Genomic DNA, 20,155 nt, shown 5'->3' with positions numbered 1-20,155 from the left:
CATATGCACACACACACACACACACACACACACACACACACACACACACACGCATGCACGCACGTGAATAAATGCAAACACAAAGTAAGTAAATAATGTGTACATACGGGGGGGGGGGAGAAAAGATCAATACACAAGTAAGTACAAAAGTCATGTTCTATGGGCCAGGAACCAACTAGATCCCCTTCAAATGGTGAGTTACCAGAGTTGAGAAGGCATGTGTGGGAAGGAGCTCCATCACTTTGGCCACTACCTCCAAGCTCTGGCGTAAGTACCGCTGCCACTCTGTCTGCTGCTGTGGGGGAAACAAAGGCATCAGCTTTCCCGAACAAGCAGAACCCTGTCCTCTTCAACATCAGCCACCCTTTAGCCTTAAATTTATTCTCAAATGTTAAATCTTGAGAAAACAGGAAATATTGAAACCAGGGATTCCAGTTCTACTTAAAAAATGTCTAGTCTTCCTATTATGCTCAAAATCAGAGTCAACACTAGGTAGTTAGTTCATTTTTATTGTGGACACAAGGAAACTGAGGCTCATAAAAATGGAAAACAACATCTCCTCTGTACCCAAAGCTGCAGAGATTCAAATCCAAGCCATCTGGTTCTGAGTATCTCTGTTCTTACTCTAAGAATCTACTCTCAAGTTCAAGGTCATGGCACCAGTCACTGACATTTTTAAGTGGTTGGTAGTTACAAGGGAAGGGCCACTAGAATTGTACCCATAAAAATATTTTCTCATTAATTGAACAGACCAACAGCAATATACTCAAGGTTCAGTTTAAAAATAATAGTTTACACCAGGCAGTGGTGGTGCACGCCTTTAATCCCCCAGCACTTGGAAGGCAGAGGCATGCAGATCTCAGAGTTTGAGGCCAGTCCAATCTACAGAGTGAGTTCCAAGACAGTCAGTCCAAAACAGGGAAAACTGTCTTAAAAATACAAAAATCAAAACAGACAAACAAAAAACAAGAACAAGAACAACAGCAACAACAAACCCACACAAAGCAAAAATCAAAAACCAAAAACCCAGCTCACAGCATATGGCTAGCATAGACTATCATCCCAGGCTTCTCATCTGAACACCTCTTCAACTATTCCTGTCAGTATCTAACTAGGTAGCCAGAGAACAGAGGACTGGATTACAACATTCTCATTAAAGCATTTCTCATGCACATCTGATCTCTCAAATTTTATTTCTAGTCCATACAGGTAAAATGCCTGTACAGCATGTTTCAGAAGCAGTGAGATGAGCTAGAGCAGCAAGAGAGAAATGCTCTTACATCGTCATCCAGAGTCTCATCATCCAGCTCCTCTAGTTGGGCCTGGTTGTATCTGAACTGGATTCGATTCAACACCTCTGTAAGCAAAAGGACCAGGGCATCTTCGTACCTAGGGAGAAGGAAGAGGTTCAATATCAAGTGAAAGAAAGCTTTCAGCTCCAGATTTTGACCAGGACTCTGGACTATAGGAGTAGTACTCACCTTGGACACACCTAAAATGCTAGTGCTTTTATTCGAGTTGGCATGGGTGTGGGAGAGAGAAGCAGTTACTTTACTAGTCACACTTTTTTTTTTTTTTTTTGCAGACTCTCTTTTACAGTTTATATTGTGACTAGCTCTTATGCTTATTGTTAATTGGTAATTCAATTATGGATTTCAAACCCATTCTGTCCATCTCTGCTTCTTAACACAGAATTTAATCTATTATATATAATTATCAAAAAAGCAAGGTTTATTTCTGCCATGTCTATGTCATACATTCCTCAATTACTACCTTCTTTTGTGTCAAATACATATTTTCTAGTGCAGCAGTTTAAAGCCCCTTTTATTTTACTACATATTTTTAAGTGTTTGTTGGTTTGTTTGTTTTTTTTAATTATCATTTCCCTAGGGAATACAGGTACTATGTGTGAATATCACCTTTTTGTTTTGGCACGTTGGAGGTGGGGAGCCTCAAGACAGGGTTTTCCTGTGTAACCTTGTAGACCGAGCCAACCTTGAACTCAGAGACCCACCTGCCTCTACCTCAAGAGCTAGGACTAAAGGCACGTGCACCATATCCACATTAACACTTTTAATATTGGTGAGAGGAAAAGGATATCGCCCATATTTTCTGAAGATAAAACTACAATTAAATTGCTCAAGATTAACAAAGCTAGCTTTTTTTGAAACCAAGACTCCCTAACTCAAATCTCATGTTCTCTTTACACATAAACTACCAGTGGCTTTCATTTAAACCCAAAACTCAATCTTCAATTAATTTTAAAACCATTTAGAAATTAAAGAAAAATTTAAAAGGCCTTAGAGAAATCCTAACCCTCTGGTTTGTATCTAAAAGTAATTGTCAAAGAAATGTCTCAAGCCCTACATCTGGCTACTTTCCATAGTAAGAACCTAGCACAGAAGATACCATGTTATTAGAGAATACCCAGCACACCACATGGGCCCTAAACCACTTATTTTCAAGAGTAGATTAAGCTGGCTAAATGCTTGTCTTTCCTGAGAAGCTAGCTTCTAAGAGCAGTTAAGACATGGTTCCCACTTGTAAGCAATGTGAGCTGGAGCTGAGGCTCTCTAGAGCATACTTTCCTGGGCCTATTAGACTGTCACAGAGATGCTAGAGAAGGCTGCAAGGTAGCAAGAACAGTGAAGGGCTCCATCATGGGCTTGCTCTCTGTCAGTGCTGCCTAGCTATGCCCCCACACCCTCTCCAACGGCACTCTACATTCCCAGCACCTATCCCAAGTGCACACTCAGTGGGTCAGGAGTTCTTGAAGGAACCTTTATGCCAGCTTCCTAGGCCTCCTCAGAGCTCCTGGGACAAAGGATGTAGCCTACTCCTTAGAGATTGAACCCTCACCAGCTACAGGGAGATTATTTAACCCTTCCTCTGCCCCTGGCTTATAGGTTGAGCTGCTTCCTGTAGTTATCAACTGCGTCACCTCCCTCATTGTTTGCTTACCCTTCTAACACCTATTTAACCAAATGTCTACATTACAATCTTGGTTAAAATAAGTGTGGTACCCATTTTCCTGGTAGTATCCTAAATCAATGCACCACCCAATCCAAGAGCTAAACTTGAAGGAATCAAACCAAGGTCAACTACAGTCCCTCTAGTCTTAAGCATTACCAGCCAAAGATATACTCTAAGGCTTCTAACAGTCCCCCAAGGCTATCCCATTTCAGTTAGGTAGGAACAACAGCTCATTTCCTACCTATGGGCAGACACATCTCCCTCCCCACAAAACTGCACTACTTGTCTGTGACATAGAATTGTAGGTGTTTTACTAAAAGTTACTATGTCACATCAAAACATTCTCACAGGAAGAAAATCCCTTTCACAGTAGAAGACAGATACATTTTGTCACTGCCCAACTAAAAGGGAATTCCAAGATTCTCCACACAGGATTCTTAAATGAGACAAAAACCTCACTGGTAACTCACATGGGAAAGTCCTGTAATACTTGGAGATTAAAGCCCATCAGGAGCTGTACTAAAGGCACACAGGCAATTCATCTCCCAAAGTATATGGTGGGCATCAGAGAGGCCTCTGGATAGGACAGAGGCCCTAACTGCTTGTCTATACCTATCCTCTGCCACCACTCCCACCTTGAATTGAGTAAGTGAACGCTGGCATTAAGGACAGTTACGACATTTCCCAATAGACAAAAAAGACTGTAAAGGAAACTACTGACTTGGGTATACTAGCTAATTTTTATGTCAATTTGACAGACTAGAGTGGGAGAGAAAACTTTAACTGAGAAAATGCTCCAACCAAATTGGCCTGTAGGGAAAATCTATGGGTATTTTATTAATTAGTGATTCAAGTAGGAGAGCCAGCTCACTGTGGCTAGTACCACTCCAGGCAGGTGATCATGGGGTGCATAAGAAACAGACTAAGCAAGTCATGAGAGCAAGCCAGTAAGCAGCGTTCTCTGCATCAGCTCCTGCTGTGTCTTCCCTCAGAGATGGAGTGTGATGTGGCACTATAAGCTGAAATAAATCTTCTCTTCCACATTACTTTTGATCATCGTGTCTTCCCAGTGAGAGAGCGCTGACTAAGGCAGTAGGACCTCGCCTTTCCTCTCCTCTGCTCATGCTCACTGGCAGAGTCCTGCATGTGCTGTCTGAGGAATCCCTCTAGCTGCCTTTCCCACAGAAAGACAACCAGCAGGTGCCAATGCCATGTTAGTCAGTAGTCACTAACACTATGTAAGCAATCCTCTATGAGGTTCTTCAGATGAAAAATGATGAACTGTGTCTCTCCTCACCCCAACCCATGAGGTAAAAGAACTGCCCCTCAGGGCACAGGATCTATAAAGAGGTAAGAAGGATTGAGTTTAGATCTTAACCAGCAGCACTGTCCTCATGACAGAGAAGTCCCTCTGAGCATAAATTTTATTTCATTTTATGTGTGTGGATATTCTGCCTGCATTTATGTCTGTCTACCACCTGAATGCCTGGTGACTGAGGAGGCCAAAATAGAGCTCAGATCTCCTAAACCCAAGTTACAGATTGTTGTGAGCCATCATGAGTGTTGGGAAGCAAACTCAGGTCCTCTGAAAGAACAGCTAATATTCGTAACTGCCAAGCCATCTCTCCAGTCCCTTAGGAAATTTAAAAGAACTAAAAATCATACAGTTAGATCCAGGAAACAAAACTGAACTGGAAAACATTAACAAGGATATATGGAAAAACCCAAATATTTGGAAATTAAACAAAAAGATTTTAAAGTGAAATTTGATAATAATTTTAGTGATATACATATACATACATACATACATACATACACACACACATATATATATCCTCCTAATAGAGTTGAAGTAGCACTTAGGGGAAAATTTATAGGATTGAATGTGCATATGCTGGGCTGGGGAGACAGCTTAACAGTTAAGAAGGCCTTGCTTCTCTTCTACAGGACCCAGGTTCAGTTGCCAGCATTAACACAGTAACTAACAACTGTCTGTAACTTCAGTTCCAGAAGATATGATGTTCTTCTGACCATTCTGGGCACCAGACATGAATGTGGTACATGTACAAACAAGCCAACACTAATACACACAAAATAAAAATCTTTTAAAACAATATGTATGTATGTATGTATGTATGTATGTATGTATGTATGTATGTATAAATGGAGAAAAGCCCTAATAGACCCAAACTTACTTAGACAAAACCAGCCAAGGTAAAGCAACTAAAAAGTAGGTACAGGGTTGGGGATTTAGCTCAGTGGTAGAGCACTTGCCTAGCAAGCGAAAGGCCCTGGGTTCGGTCCCCAGCTCCGAAAAAAAAGAAAAGAAAAGAAAAGAAAAAAAAAGAAAGTAAGTAAGTAAGTAGGTACCCAGGAAATACAAGTAAGCAAACGAGCATGAAAATGAGTCAGCACACAGAAACCAGACAGAGTTCATGGGAGTGACTGCAAGGGACTGATACAAAGCCCTCCGTGATGCTTCCCTCTCCATAAAATAATGACTGGTGTTAACTGGCTAATGGTCTAAGTTAATGACACTCAAATTCCTGTGCTGCTTTGTAGCCAACACTTACCAGTACTCTGTGACACTGTGACAAAGGGGTTCACAGAACATGACACAACAACTTAGGTTGCTTCACACACCGGTTTCTTCCTCTTCCTGTAAAACCCAACTTTCTATACAAATGCCCGGCCCTGTGGATGAGCACCAAGAGAAAAGGGAGAACAGGCAGCAAGCTCTTTCTCAGTGAGCACTAACTGCAAGCCAAGGCCCCACATGCTGGCTCAGGGCTTTCATCCACAGAATGAGGAAGATACAACCACTCCCAAAACAAAGGAACAAATGGAACCTGAGATCTGGGTTCTCTACGCCACTACCTCTAACTAATGAGCAGGACAATCAACTCCATCCGTAGTTCAAATACAGGCATTTATCTTATCACTGGTCTCTGAGTCCTGAAGTCCCACCAGCTCTCAGCCAGAAACATGATCATTCTCACTGAGCAAGCAACATGCAGTTTCCAACATGTTCAATTCCCAGCTCCTAACCACAAAATAAATCTCAGTAATTTGTACTTCAAAGTCTGTCTGTACCCTACAATGTCACTTTGTTGTAACGAATGATGCAAAATTCAAAAACCACAAAGAAAGGAACTGAGCACTGTCTTTGTGACTTAACCACACCTACATTTCCCATTTGAGATACCAAGAAAACAATTTCTGACTACTTCCTATACATGAATCTGTTTTGAAGTTTGGCTTAAGTCACAAACGTGATTCTGAAAACATGCCTGTGTTACTAGATGACAAACATTCGGTCACATTTGCATGCTCATAGTAAAAATAAGTATGGTAATCACCAGCACTAATGATCCTTATCAGCTACTCCTGTAACAACACTGCTCAGTTCTGATACACTAGGCAGAGGAGTGACTCCCAAGCCCTGAATTCAGAAGCTTTTGCCCTCACACGCTGCTATGGAGATGAAAATGTAAGGCCCAACTTAGGGCGGAGGTCAGTGTCCTCCTCTGTACACACAAGCAGACTATCTTGGGGCTGCTCTTTCAGTCCGCTCCTTCAACTACACTAGAGTGTTAAGTACGAAAAACAGGTCCAAGGAGGCGGCTACTGTTTAACAGAAATCAGACCAGTTTAGAGGCTTTCATTTTTCTGCTTTGCTAAAGGTGTGTGTATACATATAAATATTTAAAAATTAAATCACTCCTATGTGCAGAATAAAATAAAACCAGCAAATTATTTATTATTTTATAGGAGTTCACAGTTGAGACTTTAAATTAGAAAGAGATCCTGGACCTTAAAACTAGAAACTTGTAATGACAGTGAGACTTTTAAAGTTATTCCATAACTTATATTACTATATTAACATATAATCTTAATGACAAAAATAAACAATTATGACTAAAAAAAAGCCACAAGGATAGAGAAATGGCTCAGAAGTTGAGAATAGCTCTGCTCTAAGAATACCTGATTTTGATTCCTAGCACCAACAGAGAGTGGTTTACAACTCCCTGGAACTCCAGTTCTGACGCCCTCTTCTAGCTTCTATGGGTACAAGTACCTACATGGCATATAATCTCTCTCTCTCTCACACACACACACACACACACACACACACACGCACACAAATAAACAAATAAACCTTTAAAAAATAAGTCGTAAAAATTATGTTTGATAAGGAAAACTAAAACTATCAATGAGAAAATTTCCTAGCATTTAAAAGAGCCAGCAAGAATTCCTTAGCATATTATATATTCTCTTATGTAGCTAAAATGCTAACTAAGGTTTATGCTGCTAAGAAAAGCGGCTGTTTAACCTTTCCTGTGTGTGGGTCCTGCCATTACTAGCATGCTGAATTCACACGCTTCCCTCCTCCCTCCTTTCCCTGGCCCATGGCACAAGCATTATACTGGTTAGGAAAGAAGGTGGGTGTAGTGACACATCTTTAATTCTAGCACTCAGGACGGGGAAGCAAGTGGATCATTCTGAGTTTAAGGCCAGCCTGGTTCCACAACAGCCAGGGCTGCACAGAGAAAACCTGTCTTGAATCCAACAAACAAAACAAAAACAACAACAACAACAACAACAAAAACAAAAAACAAAAAAAAAAGAAAAAGAAAAAAACAAATGTGACCCATCTCAAAGTTTAGAAACAACATAATGAGCTCTGATCTCCTCCCATGTCACTTATCTGGGAGGTCAGCCCTATGTCTGCCACACTCTGAGCCCTCTACACCTCCAGTGGGCTGTAAAGCAAATCTCAGGTGTCATATCACTTCATCCAACAAATACTTACTGTATCTCTAAAACTAGGACCTTAAAAGTATTATCATACCTACAAATATTTAAATGTATGTTACTTTTTAAAAAAGAAAATGCTCAACTGCTCTGAGCAGCTTCCTTGATTCAGTTCTACTGAGCAGGCCCAGCAGCACGGCCCCTGAGGGCACAAGAATAACTGGCAACAGTGCCTATCTGATTTTCGGTGTTTGGAAGTTTACCTGTTGAGAACTGCTTCCTTGTCTCCCAGACGACTTTTAATTTTACTTGTCAGATAGTCCAAAAACAGTGTCCAGATATCCAAACAAGAGAAGTAACCTTCATGAGTGGGCTATGATACAAAAGAAATCCAGACAATGGAATTATTTAATGCAACTATTATGCTTAGAAACACACACACACACACATACACCAGAATAGCAAAACCAAGGCCTCCAGTCCCATCTTAGTAACCTTCGCTAAGGATTTTGAGTGAGGCATCTTCACCAGTAGACCCTGTGAAATGGAAAAGGACAAGGGCAGCATGGAACACCTCATGAGGAGACTGCTCTGGAGAGCTTACAGCAGGTGCCAAGAAAACAAGAGCCTGTGTGGAGAGGGCTCTCACAAGCCACCTACTTTGTATGACTTGTGAGAAAGAACCTTGAGCTCTAGAGGAAACGTTCAAGGTCAACAATAGAGGCAGGCTCTTCTGACCACAGCTGTGTCCTTTTTACTACAAACTACCACAAAACCAAATGTAAGTCAGAGTGCCTTCAGAAGCAGTACAATGGCAGGTCTTTCTACACACAGGAGACTGAAAAGAAGCTATTGAGTAGCATCCGGGATATTATGCTTCTTGCAAACAGGCCAACAGCAACATCAAACCAGCTGACAAAGACAAACAGAAGAGGAGAAGAGTTGGGGCCCTGGTTCCTGGATAGTTAGCCTTAGCAAATGTCTTAAAAGCCTTGAGAATCTATTCATGCAAAACCTAGGAACCACAGTTCTTTCTTTCCTTTTAACCTGTGTTCCTCTCCACCTCCTAACAGATTAACTCTGGTCACCTACAAGAGCCCTTTGATTCTGCTAGTTGGCCACCTCACCATGCCCCGATTTGGGGGAAAGAAGTTTGGTAGTGCAGGCCTGTAATATCAGCTAATCAAAAAGCTAAGGAAGACAGATCTCAGGCTTAAAGCCTTATTGAGCCATAGAGTGACTTTGATGTCAGCCTGGCCAAGTTAACCAAACCCTGTCACAAAATGCAAAGTGAAGACTAAACTTGCACTGGAGTGGGGGGGTTGGTTAGCATTCAAGGCCCTTTGCATTCCCTAAATCAGGCATGACAGTACATTCCCATACTATAATCCTAGCACTCTAGAGGCAGAACAAGAGGACCAAGAAGGACCTTAAGGCCAGCCTCTGATACATAGCAAGTTTGAGGACAGTCTGAGGTACAGGATTCTTTCTCAAAAAAGAAAATATATCACAGAACAAAAACAAAACAAAACAAAAAAAAAGGTTTAGGGGCGTAATTCAATGAGGGATGCCTGTTCCTGGCATGTGTGAACCTGTTCCTGGCATGTGTGAACCTGTTCCTGGCATGTGTGAACCTGTTCCTAGCATGTGGGAAGCACTAGGACCCTTGGGGCCCAACAGCAAGAGCTAGAAAGAGAGAGTGAGAGAGAGAGTGAGAGTAAGAGAGAGACAGAGAGATTGGCTGAAGAGATACCTTAGAGTAAAAGTGATAGTTTTGCAAACCTGACCACCTTAAGTTAGATCCCAGGGTGGAAGGAGAAAATCAATTCTTAAAAGCGGTCCTCTGATCTTCACATGTTTGTGCCATTTCCATGCACACATCACATAAATACACACATCATATACACACAATAAATATATAAATAAGTAAATTTTTAATTTTTTAAAGAAAACATGAGCTGTTTCTATTAAATTTAGTTTTTGTCCACTGCTACATACTAGGAAGAAAGACATTCAACTGAGGAGTTGCACCAGGGAGGGTCTGGGAGCATACTTTTGGGATAGTTTCTTAATGATTGATGTACAATGCCCAGGCCACTATGGATGGTGCCACCTCCATGGGGAGAAAGTCAGTAAGGAACCTCCATGGTTCCTCCCTCTGCTCCTGCTTGGCTTCCTGCCCTGACTCACGCAGTGACGGTCTATGATGGGGACATGTAAGCCAAATAAACCCTCTCCTCCCCAGGCTGCTGTTGGTCATGGTGTTTATCACAGCAACAGAAAACAAATTAGTACAAGATTCCTTCTACTTCTGATCCACAAGGAAATTCAAAGTCTTCAATGACATATAAAGAATTTTCTCAAAGAATAACTAATGAAGGAAGGGAGGAAGAAAAGAATCAAGCAAGCAAGGAAGCAAGCAAGCAGGACACAGGGAGTAGGGAACTGAAATCTCTGGCAGGAAAATTATAGATAAAATATAAGTTTTTTTGTCTTTCCTTTGAGTCTGAAGCAAGAAGATTACCAAGATTTCAAAGTCAGTAGAAAGTCAAAGTAAGGTCTTGTCTTAAAACAAAAGTAACATATAAAAAAATTAAAATAAGCCATGAGGGATGTAACTCAGCAGAGCATGTATCTAATCTGCTTATGACTCCGAGCTCTGGTCCCAGAACCAGAGAGATAAAAGATGCTAAATATTATGCAGACAGCCGTCTCACAATACACAGAAAGCTAAAAGGATACCCCATGCCACCGAACTGTCCACACCATAAATCAAACCCAGAGAACCAGGGAAAATGGGACTATCGAACCATGGAGAAGTAACACAGAGTTGATAGATTGGCCCACTAAAGCTGTCCATAACAACACCTACAGTCTTGTCACAGCACTGACTTGCTGAACTCACAGTGCTGACTTGCTGAACTCCCCTCAAGTAAGTCACCTCACTGTCTTCTCTTGGTTTGAGAATACCCTTTGGTCCCTGAAAAGAATGTGCTGATCAGATGCACATGGAAATGTTTTCTAAAAGCCAGAACAAATAAACCTTATGGTTTTGCACACACATGCACACATGCACTCATGCATGCACTCAATGTACAGATACATAGCTAGAAACAGGTGCCCTTCTACCCTGCACAGCTGGAAGCACTACCCACCGCTCCTGTGTCTGAGGGAATCACTGTAAGAGCCAGTGCACGGCCCACAGGCTGCCTATGTGCTGGCCCTGGACAACAGCTATGGATGCAGAGGATAGGCTGACCTGACTTTCAGAATCACTCACATTTTCAGAACTCTCTCTGATCCATTTATTAAAGTAATTGTATTCAAATTTACTTTTCTGATTCTAGGGCTAACTGATCACATATCAGTTGTGCCTTCAAATGGTTAGTGGTGATTCACCATTTGTGTCAGTCTTTGTAGCATCCCTAGAAAGTGAACATTTGTTTCTTCATATTTTATAGTTTTGAAACCCAAAAAGTAAAGTTGCCCATCAAGTCAACAGAACAGCTAAGGGACAGAGTGAGAACTTCAGCTTCCAGTGTCCAGAGCCTGTTCTCTGTACTGAGCCACCCCAGGTATAACTTTGGGGAAGGAACAAAAGGAAATGAGCAATTTCATGAGGGATTTGGTGAGAACACAGTGAGACAAGGGGTTGGAAAACAGAAAGCTCAGCCTTACAGATTTACCCCAAAAGACACAGCAGCCAGGGTCACATAAAAGCAAGTGGGTGGTACGAAGCAGCCACAGGACTGCAAAGCCTAGACTAAAGAAGGCGGGAAGGAAGCAGAAAAGGAAAAGCCGCTGAAGAAAGACACCAGCCTTCTCCAACTGCTTCTTTCAAAATAGCCCCATAGTGTCCATGAATCTGAGAAAAGACATTTCCAAGTACACGCCACAATACGGTCTAAGCTAAAAGCAGCCTTTCCCACTTCATAAACAGGAGACTGTGACAAAGAGCCCACTGTTAGTTAGCATAGAACTGGAAATCCTGAGAATGCTTCCTTTTTTTTTTTTTTCTTTCTTTTAAATTCCCCCAAAGCTGAACTCTACCCCGGTCTTAATGTACAGCATATGTTTTATGGCAGTCTTTTACTCCTGTCACAACATGATGCCATCTTGGTGTAGAGATTAACTTGGCTTGTGCCACAGTTAGGGTTTCTTTGCTATAATAAAACACCATGACAAAAAGGTTTATTTCAGCATACAGTTCTCAGGTCACCCTCTTGAGGTAAGCCAGGCCAGGAACCTGGAGCAGGAGTGGAGGAAGGCTGCTTACTCATGTGCTCCTCCTCCTAGTTTGCTCAGTGATGTTCCTATACACCCTAGGACTACCTAGCCAGACAGTACCACCCACAATAGGCTGGGCCCCGCCCCCTAAGTCACCCATCAAGAAAGTGCCCCACAGGCTTGCCTATTACAGAGCCATCTTATGGAGACATTTTCTCAATTGAGCTTCCTTACTCTCAAATGACTCTGGTTTATATCAAGTTAATACACACACATACACATAACTCACACATATACCCATAACTCATACACAAACATACACACCAAAAAAAAAAAAGTAACAATAATAAACTGGACAACACAGCCTAGTAGTTGTCAGTTAGCTTCAGCAGTCAACTTGACAACAAACCCAGTCACCTGGGAAAAGGAGAACATTCCAAATACAGAATTGCCCAGATCAGACTAACCTGTAGCCATGTCTGTGAGGCATTTTCTTAATTGTAACTAATGCAAAAGGACTCAGTTCACTGTGAGCAATGCCATCCACAAGCAGGTGAGACTGGGCTGTTTAATTCAGCTGAGCAAGCCAATAAGCAGCATTCCTTTGTGGTTTCGGCTTAAGGCTTATCTTGAGTCCCTGCCTTTGTTTTCCCTCAATAACACTATAACTATAACCTATAGACAAATAAACCCTTTCCTCTCTATGTTACAGTCATGGTGTTTATCACAGCAGCAGAAAGCTAACTAGAGCAGAATATAGTGACAGCCAGGTCTGTATATAGCAATGGAGCTATAGCATCCCTAAACGGGGGGTGTCCAGAATCCTCACCTAGGAGTCTACCCATTAGTCACCTCTCCCCCCAACAACTGCAAATTACTTTGGGACATGCTAGACTGTACAGGAAGTAAAACGCTAACTAAAAAGCTGTGACACAGCTTCCATGTGGTCACTCTCCATAATGCAGTGGGAGTTTACAGTGATGTAGCTGTTTGAAGGTCACCCGTGCTCCTATAAATAAACTCTTCCCATAAATATGTAATCAATCCCTATAAATCTATAGGTTCACTACTTAGTCCTGCATGGTCATGAAAGGGATGTTATGACATGCCTCCTACCCTGGAGCAAAGCCAGCAGGCATGGGCCTCCATGAGTATTGACAGTTGCTGGGCATGCGGCTTGTTTTGGGAAATATTCTCCCTGCCAAGGTCATTGGGGAATGTTCTCTCTGCCAAAGCTAATGATTCCCTGATAATCATCCAGGAAGAGAGGATATATCTATGTCCTTAGTAAAAACTGGTAAAGTAAATGCTGTGACCTTCAGGACAGACCGTAAGACTGTGGGAAAGAACTCTGAAAACATGAGTTTAAAAATATATAAACAGGATTTCTCAACTATGCAAAATATAAGGATGTAATATGAATTATATGCGGAACCAGCTTCATAGACCTAAAAGAACAGAGGCAGCTGCACTATGAGCCAGCTTGTCAGAAAGATACAAAGGCAGGCAGATTCCTGAGTTGAAGGTCAGCCTAGGACAGATCGAATTTAGGCACAGGTGTGATGGAAGAGGGTGATCTCAGAAACAGATCCCACCCAGCTAGCTTATTGTCTGTACTTAAAAGGCAGGCAGATCGCTCAACTCATTTGCAATGTTAAGAAAAATGTGCTTTTTGTCTTTTCTTAGGATTCAAGGAACTAAGATTTAAAAAAAAAAAATTGCTGATTGGTAGGATAGTCAAAAGGGAACCTGAGGTGGAAGACTGAATTAATATGTAAATAAAAGACTGGGGTTTGGTCTTCGAGAGCTGAGCTGTCTCAAGCTGTCAGCTGTCAGGCTATTAGCTTGTAACCCATGATTGACTTCCAATTGTTCTTTCACAGTTCCTGAAAACCCCTTCCTCAGAACCCCTCTCCAAGCTGAGGCTAGTCCTTGGGAGTTCACCAAATTGACTTTGGTGAAATTATAATTTGGTCTGTTACAATTTGGGCCCTATCTGAGGTTCCCATCTCCCCAGGAAAAGTTAATGCTCTGTTCTACCTTTCCTACAGTGACCCAGCACAGAGCTTCTGCCAACTCCTGTTCCTCAGCTTGGTGCTCAGCAAAGTCCAAACCTGAAGCTTACTCTCCCACAGTTGGTTGGCGTGCATCTAGAAGGAAGGTTCTTTTATGGGAAGCCTGAAGAACAGAAGCAAGCTGACGGACAACAATCTCCAAGTAAAGGGAAGGAAGGGGGCTTGTTTGCTTCTTGACCATGTCTGACTCTTTCCTTCCCAATTCTAAGTGACCTACAAATATATAAAACTATCACCATCAGTTCAATGGAAAACATACAAGTCTACTGAGAGATACACACTGGGAATGGCCCTGACTTATCCCTACTGTAGTCCATAGTCCATCTTCTAAGATGAGAACATTGAAAGCAACAGAAATAAAAATGAGTTGTGCCAGGGCACAGACTGAACAAAAAAAAAAAAAAAAAAAAAAAAAAAAAAAACAGAGCTTACACACAGAACTGGGTCCAATGAGTTTTAAGAACTGGGTCCATGTCTTTTCCCATATAAGCCCTATTTTCCGACCTCAGCACTAGCTCTTTAACCCTTCTTTCTGCTCCAGCTAAGCGATAGTTTCTAACTGACACTTGATTCACCTTCTTTCAAATGCTCTTTTAAGACATCTCTGAATCTGTCTCAAAACTTTCCCATTCCAGCAGCTGCTTCCTTCCTCCATCCTCACCTACCATCTCGTCATTAGCCACCCCAGCCTCTGCCCACTGAGTGATCTGGTACACACAGGATGTTTCACTTCTGGCTCTGCATGCACTAACCCCTCCACCCTGACACTTCTTCGGCTTGAATCCTCCTCTATGACCTCCTGCTCCATTGTCTGCTCCCAGGAATGGTTCAGCTCACTGCCACCTCTTGGCATTCCAGTTTTTGCGCGCCCTGAACCACTTTGAGAAAGGTTAGTTTCAGATCAACCATTTGCTTTTTTTTTCACACACATACTGCATTCTCAGCCTGGACCCTTGCAGCTGGAAAACTGGCTTTTGTTTTTTTGTTTGTTTGTTTGTTTTTTAGGTCAACTTCTTCTCCTCATCCTTCACTGCCATTCCAGGGATATACTAATAGAAAGCTATCTGACTACATCAAAAAATATATTCAAGATTATGTCAGATGGGCTGGTGCCTAACTGTAATCATAGTCCCAGAGATGCTGAGGCAGGAGGATTACCACAAATTCGAGGCCATTCTGATATATGTAGAAAAACCTCATCTCACAAACAAGCAAAGAAAGGACAGGGATGGTGATACACAACTGTAATATCAGCACTTGGTAGGTAGGGGCAAGAGACTCAAGAGCTCAAGGTCATATTTAGCTCCACAAGTTTAAGGTCAGCCTAGGCTACATGAGATCCTATCTACAAGCAAAACAAAACAAAGACTGTTTGATCTATGATTCATGGTTCCCCAAAACCAAAAAGGCCCAAATCGGCAGAGAGGATTCCCATTTAGTAGAAGATAATGATTATGAACAAAGCACTATATCAAACAGTTATACCTCAAGCCAGACCAAATAAATACACATCACATGGTTTCCTTCAGAGAAATTCTAGAATAAGCAAATTAACCTTTGTTGTTAAGATCAAGCTGGGTTATTTCTAGAGAAGGCAGGAGAGGAGTGGGGAAGGGAAGCACACATACAGAGATCTCCAGTGGTCAGTACATTCTTAATGTGAATGGTAGCTCTAGGGGCTATACTCATTTGGGGAAAATTCAAACTGTGCACCTATGGTTGATTTGTTTTGTTTTTGGTTGTTTTGTTTTGTTTTGTTTTATGTATGATGTGATGCTTTCAATGAGAATGGCCCCTATAGGCTCATATATTTGATTATTTGTTTCCTAGTTGGTGGACTAGAAAGGATTAGGAATAAAGTGGCCTTATTGGAGAAGGTGTGTCACTAAAGATGGCCTTAGAGTTTTCGAAAGCCCACACCAGGCCCATTCTTGCTCTCTCTCTGCCTACAATTTATGAATCAGATGTAAGCTCTCAGCTACATCTCCAGTGCCATGCGTACCCCCCTGCCACTATGTTCCCTGATATGATGATCAAGAGCCTCTGAAACTGCAAGCCCCCAATTAAATGGTTTCTTTTAAAAGTTGTTTTGGTCAAGTTGTTTAGTTCTCAAAGAGACTGAAGCCGAAGGATTACCACAAACACAGAGCCATTCTGAGCTATGCAAAAGGTTATGTATTTAGCTCCTAAATGAGGACAAAACTAGGTGCCACCCAAACTTAATTCATGAGTATTTCACTGTAGTCTTCTTGAGAACTTTAGTAGCAGCTCCATAACAGAAAGAAAGCCCTGTAATTATGTTAGGAACACAACAAACAAACACACACACACACACACACACACTCCCCAACCACCACCACCACAACAGCCATTAATTGGGGGGAATGAGGGCCCAGAATTTGAAAGAGAACAAGTATATGGAAGGGTTTGAAGGAAAGAAAAGGAAAGGAAAAATGAAGTAATTATATTATAATCTCAAAAAACAAAATATTTCAAAAGCCCAGGCCTCAGACTTTTCCTCTATCCTGCTCATCTAGCACAATTAGAAGGGACTACAGACTTCAATCCTGGCTCCACACAGAACTGTATGTCCCTGGGAACCTTGTTCCCTGTGCCTCAGTCTCTTTACCCATAAAACAGAGATTATATGCAAATATAGCAAGAGCTACAGCATAGGGCTCTGACAAAGACTGAGTACATCAATCTTCCTACAGTAAAGTTTACAATAAATGCCAGGGAAGAGGTCTTTCTCCTAGAAATAAGAAAGAAGCCTTCTGTTTAGGAAAGGAAGGCTAGTTGGGGTGCTTTACCTGGTGAAACGTATACTTGAACAGAAGAGTCAGGAACTCCAGCACAGGGAACTGGGAATAGGACTCGATTCTTCTTAGGTGAACGCTCACAAAGAGCCGCAGAAAGTCAGTAAACTTCTCAACGTAGCTACACAAGACAAGACAAAGGGTGCATAAGAAATATAGCCACCTTTATAGAAGAAAAGTTAGATTCAATCAAACTCTTTCTCAGTACATCACTATACAAACATACAATACATTTCAGTTAAAGACACAAAGGCCTGCAACAATTACCTACGAGACAGGCAACCCTTCATTCCATTATCACCTGAAACACAGCAGAAAAGCAGCTTTAATCCTCAGACACTATCTGTCCCTGCTTGTTACAAACTCAAGCTCACGTACCACATTCTTACGCATTAGTGTTAGGACCCACTTAAGGGGGAAGAATTGCTGCTGAAAGGGGCTAAGGAGATGAGCCCATCTTCAAATCTGGCAAACCTAAAAAACGCGGGTCTTTGCTTGGAGGCTGTATTAAGTTAAAATGCACTAGGCAGAGACAAAACGAGTCTATCCAGAGGGGACAGCATCTACATAAATACAGTGAGGGTCACACTCCAGTTTCTGTCCTCCCCTCTGACACCCAGAACTAACGAAGAACTGCTACTGCACTCTAAAGTAACTTTCCAGTCCAAGGGAGGAGGGCTGCAAGAAGGCAAGTTAGTCTCATGCTTCCATTTTATAGGTGAGGTTCCGAGAGGTAAAGTGGCCCACCAAAATCTCTCAGCCACCTCCCAGCAGAGGATACTAGCACTCACTCCCCGTGCAATGCCCTTCCTGTGCACTGTGGAGTAGCACCTCAGTTCACCCATAATCCCCAAGTCACTTCACAGCTGAGTGAGCCAGGCACGGTTACAAGGTAAGAGGTTTCTGTTATTAAACACACAGTACATTATCACTTTCATGTTTCAGAAACCGGCATTTTAAGTCCCAATACAAAAAGTGATTAGAGAGATGGGAACATGCCTTCCCATTTCAAATTCCAAAAAACTATCTGGACATACTAGACCGTGGCTGAATATTAACTGTGTAAAGGCAAATCTGAAATCATTAACTGTAAAAAGCAGAGATACATGAAATAGCAGAAGGGAAAAAAGACCTTTCAGAAGAACCAAACTGGCCCAGAAATCCAAGGTCTCCTGCTGTCCTGGGACCTGCTCCCTTAGGGAGGCCAACCCTCCTGCCTGGCCTCTAGATGTCTGGCTCATAGAGTAAGACATTAAATATTAAATCATCTGGTTGGGATTTTTGTTTTTTAAGACAGGGTCCTGCTACGTAGCTCTAGGTGGCCCAGGAACTATATAGATCATGCTGGCCTCGAACCTTCGGTGACTGCCTCTCCTCCCTCTCCCTCTCCCCCTCCCTCTCCCTCTCCCTCTCCCTCTCCCTCTCCCTCTCCAGTGCTGGGGATTACAAATGTGAGCCACAGACCCAGCACTAAAACTGGTCTTGAGAAAGCAAAGTACAAAGCAACAACCTCTCTCTCTCTCTGCAACTTCCAGGAACTCCTGGGGACAGCAAGTCCTCATGGAGCATATGTACTGCTCCACAGCTTTTACATGGATCTTCAGGGGCAACAGCCAGCAAGCAAGCCAGCGTACTGATCTTAAGGAACACTTATTAACCATAAAAGAAAAGTACCCATCAATCTTGTATAATCTTCAACCCAAATTTAAAAGTGCAAGCTATATATGGGGAACCATGCTGTTAATCCTAGCAACCCAGTAAAGCTAGGTTAGGAGGGATGCCGCAAGTTCAAGGCCAGGCTGAGCTACACAGCAAATTCCAGGCCAACCAGGGGCTGAAACCTTGTCCATAAAGAAAGAAAGGGTCGCTGCGCAAACAAGAACTAGGCTCCTGCACAGATGACACTAGGGATGTCTGCACCTCACTTTCCCCCTCGCCCACCCTCCTGGTACAGGTGCTAATGTAAAAGTTAAAAAGGGCAGGAGGAAGGAAAAAGCCAAGGACCTGGTTAAGCAGCTCCTAAATATCTGACCACCAACTAATAGTTTAGAATTAGTTAGGGACCAAGAGCTAGGAAGCAAGCACACACTGGTTTCTGTCACCTTTCTGCTTCCAGGCACCTCTCAGCTGTCACTTCGAATCCAGGACAAGTCAAAACAAACACAGTTGGTATAAGCAGTTATATACATTTTTATTAACATATGAAGACAAGATGACCTTTCTTTATCAACGCTAGAAAGAATATGAAATTGTGTGAATTGTGAGACATTTAAAACCATACAGAAAGGTACTACTAAATAATAAGGGGAAATCCTACTGGGCGGTGGAAAGATGGCCCGGGTAAAGGCACTTACTGGCAAACCTGATCATCGATTCAAGTTTGATCCCAGGGATCCACATGGTGGAAAAGAAAACCAATTCTAGCAATTCTGGTTTTTACACACACACAACATGGAATGTGCCCACCCCCAACTGCAAAATAAATAAATTTTTTAACAAACAAAAAAGATCCTATTGGATGGATTATTAGTACTTCTGTGACTATAAAAATCAAATGTTTCAAAAAGTTTATTTACAATGAATCAAACCAATCTTCCACTCGATTTTTAAGCAGGAATTTAAAAGCCCCACTTTAAATGACAGATCTATCTTGAGCTGGGGCAGCTGACTTTGCAGCTTACCACACTTACTCTAGACAAAAGCTGAGCTCACTCATCCCTTGATAACAATCAGGCTGCCCCAGGAAGTCCGGAACTATTCGCTAGTGTAATACACGCAAGAGCTCTGGAGTTTCAACGCCCACACTGTTAGAAGCACAAGCTCCTGCTGCCCTTCATCTTTCACAGCAGCAGCACCAGGTTATCCAAGAACATGCTGTGGCCTCGCTCCTACATCCCATGGGCACATCCCATTATGTGTGGCAGAAAGACTTGCCTGGCAGACACAGGCCCTAGCACCACTGGAGTTGGAGGGGAGAGTCAGAAAGCCGTAAGATAAACAGATAATATCAACCTGCAATGGTAATAAAGAAACCTTGACTCAGACTACTTCACTAAGGTCATCTTTTGTATTCAAGAAAAATGAGTCTGAGGAATTTTAGGTCAAGAAGGTAGTAACCAAACAATGCAATTCAAGTATATGCCTCTAAACCATACCCACTCTAAGATGTCTCTTATCTTGGATCAACAGCTATCATTTATGTGAAACTCAAAATACTAAGAGCATTCCTATACTCTGCAAGTCCAGTAGTGAAAACCAACAAGCAGTAGCAAGTGAGAAGGGTGATGTAACCCTGTACCTCTGCAGACC

At 42.1% G+C, this 20,155-nt stretch overlaps 1 protein-coding gene across 2 annotated transcripts in view; it reads right to left on the bottom strand.

Moving 5' to 3' along the window:
• The window catches only part of Xpo6 (exportin 6), a 90,807-nt gene that overhangs the window by 27,853 nt on the left and 42,799 nt on the right, over positions 1-20,155 (bottom strand). The window contains exons 8-11 of one of the 2 annotated variants that reach the window (XM_032892682.1): positions 16,841-16,967; positions 7,992-8,101; positions 1,281-1,389; positions 203-295 (exon numbers count right to left, since the gene is read on the bottom strand). In XM_032892682.1, the coding sequence (XP_032748573.1) occupies positions 203-295; positions 1,281-1,389; positions 7,992-8,101; positions 16,841-16,967 (439 nt within the window). The remainder of the gene's footprint in view (positions 1-202; positions 296-1,280; positions 1,390-7,991; positions 8,102-16,840; positions 16,968-20,155) is intronic. The other variant, XM_032892684.1, reaches the window with a different exon arrangement.

The sequence above is a fragment of the Rattus rattus genome, chromosome 2 (assembly GCF_011064425.1).
Source record: "Rattus rattus isolate New Zealand chromosome 2, Rrattus_CSIRO_v1, whole genome shotgun sequence".
Taxonomy (NCBI): Eukaryota; Metazoa; Chordata; class Mammalia; order Rodentia; family Muridae; genus Rattus; species Rattus rattus.
This window is presented reverse-complemented; position numbering and strand designations above follow the sequence as displayed.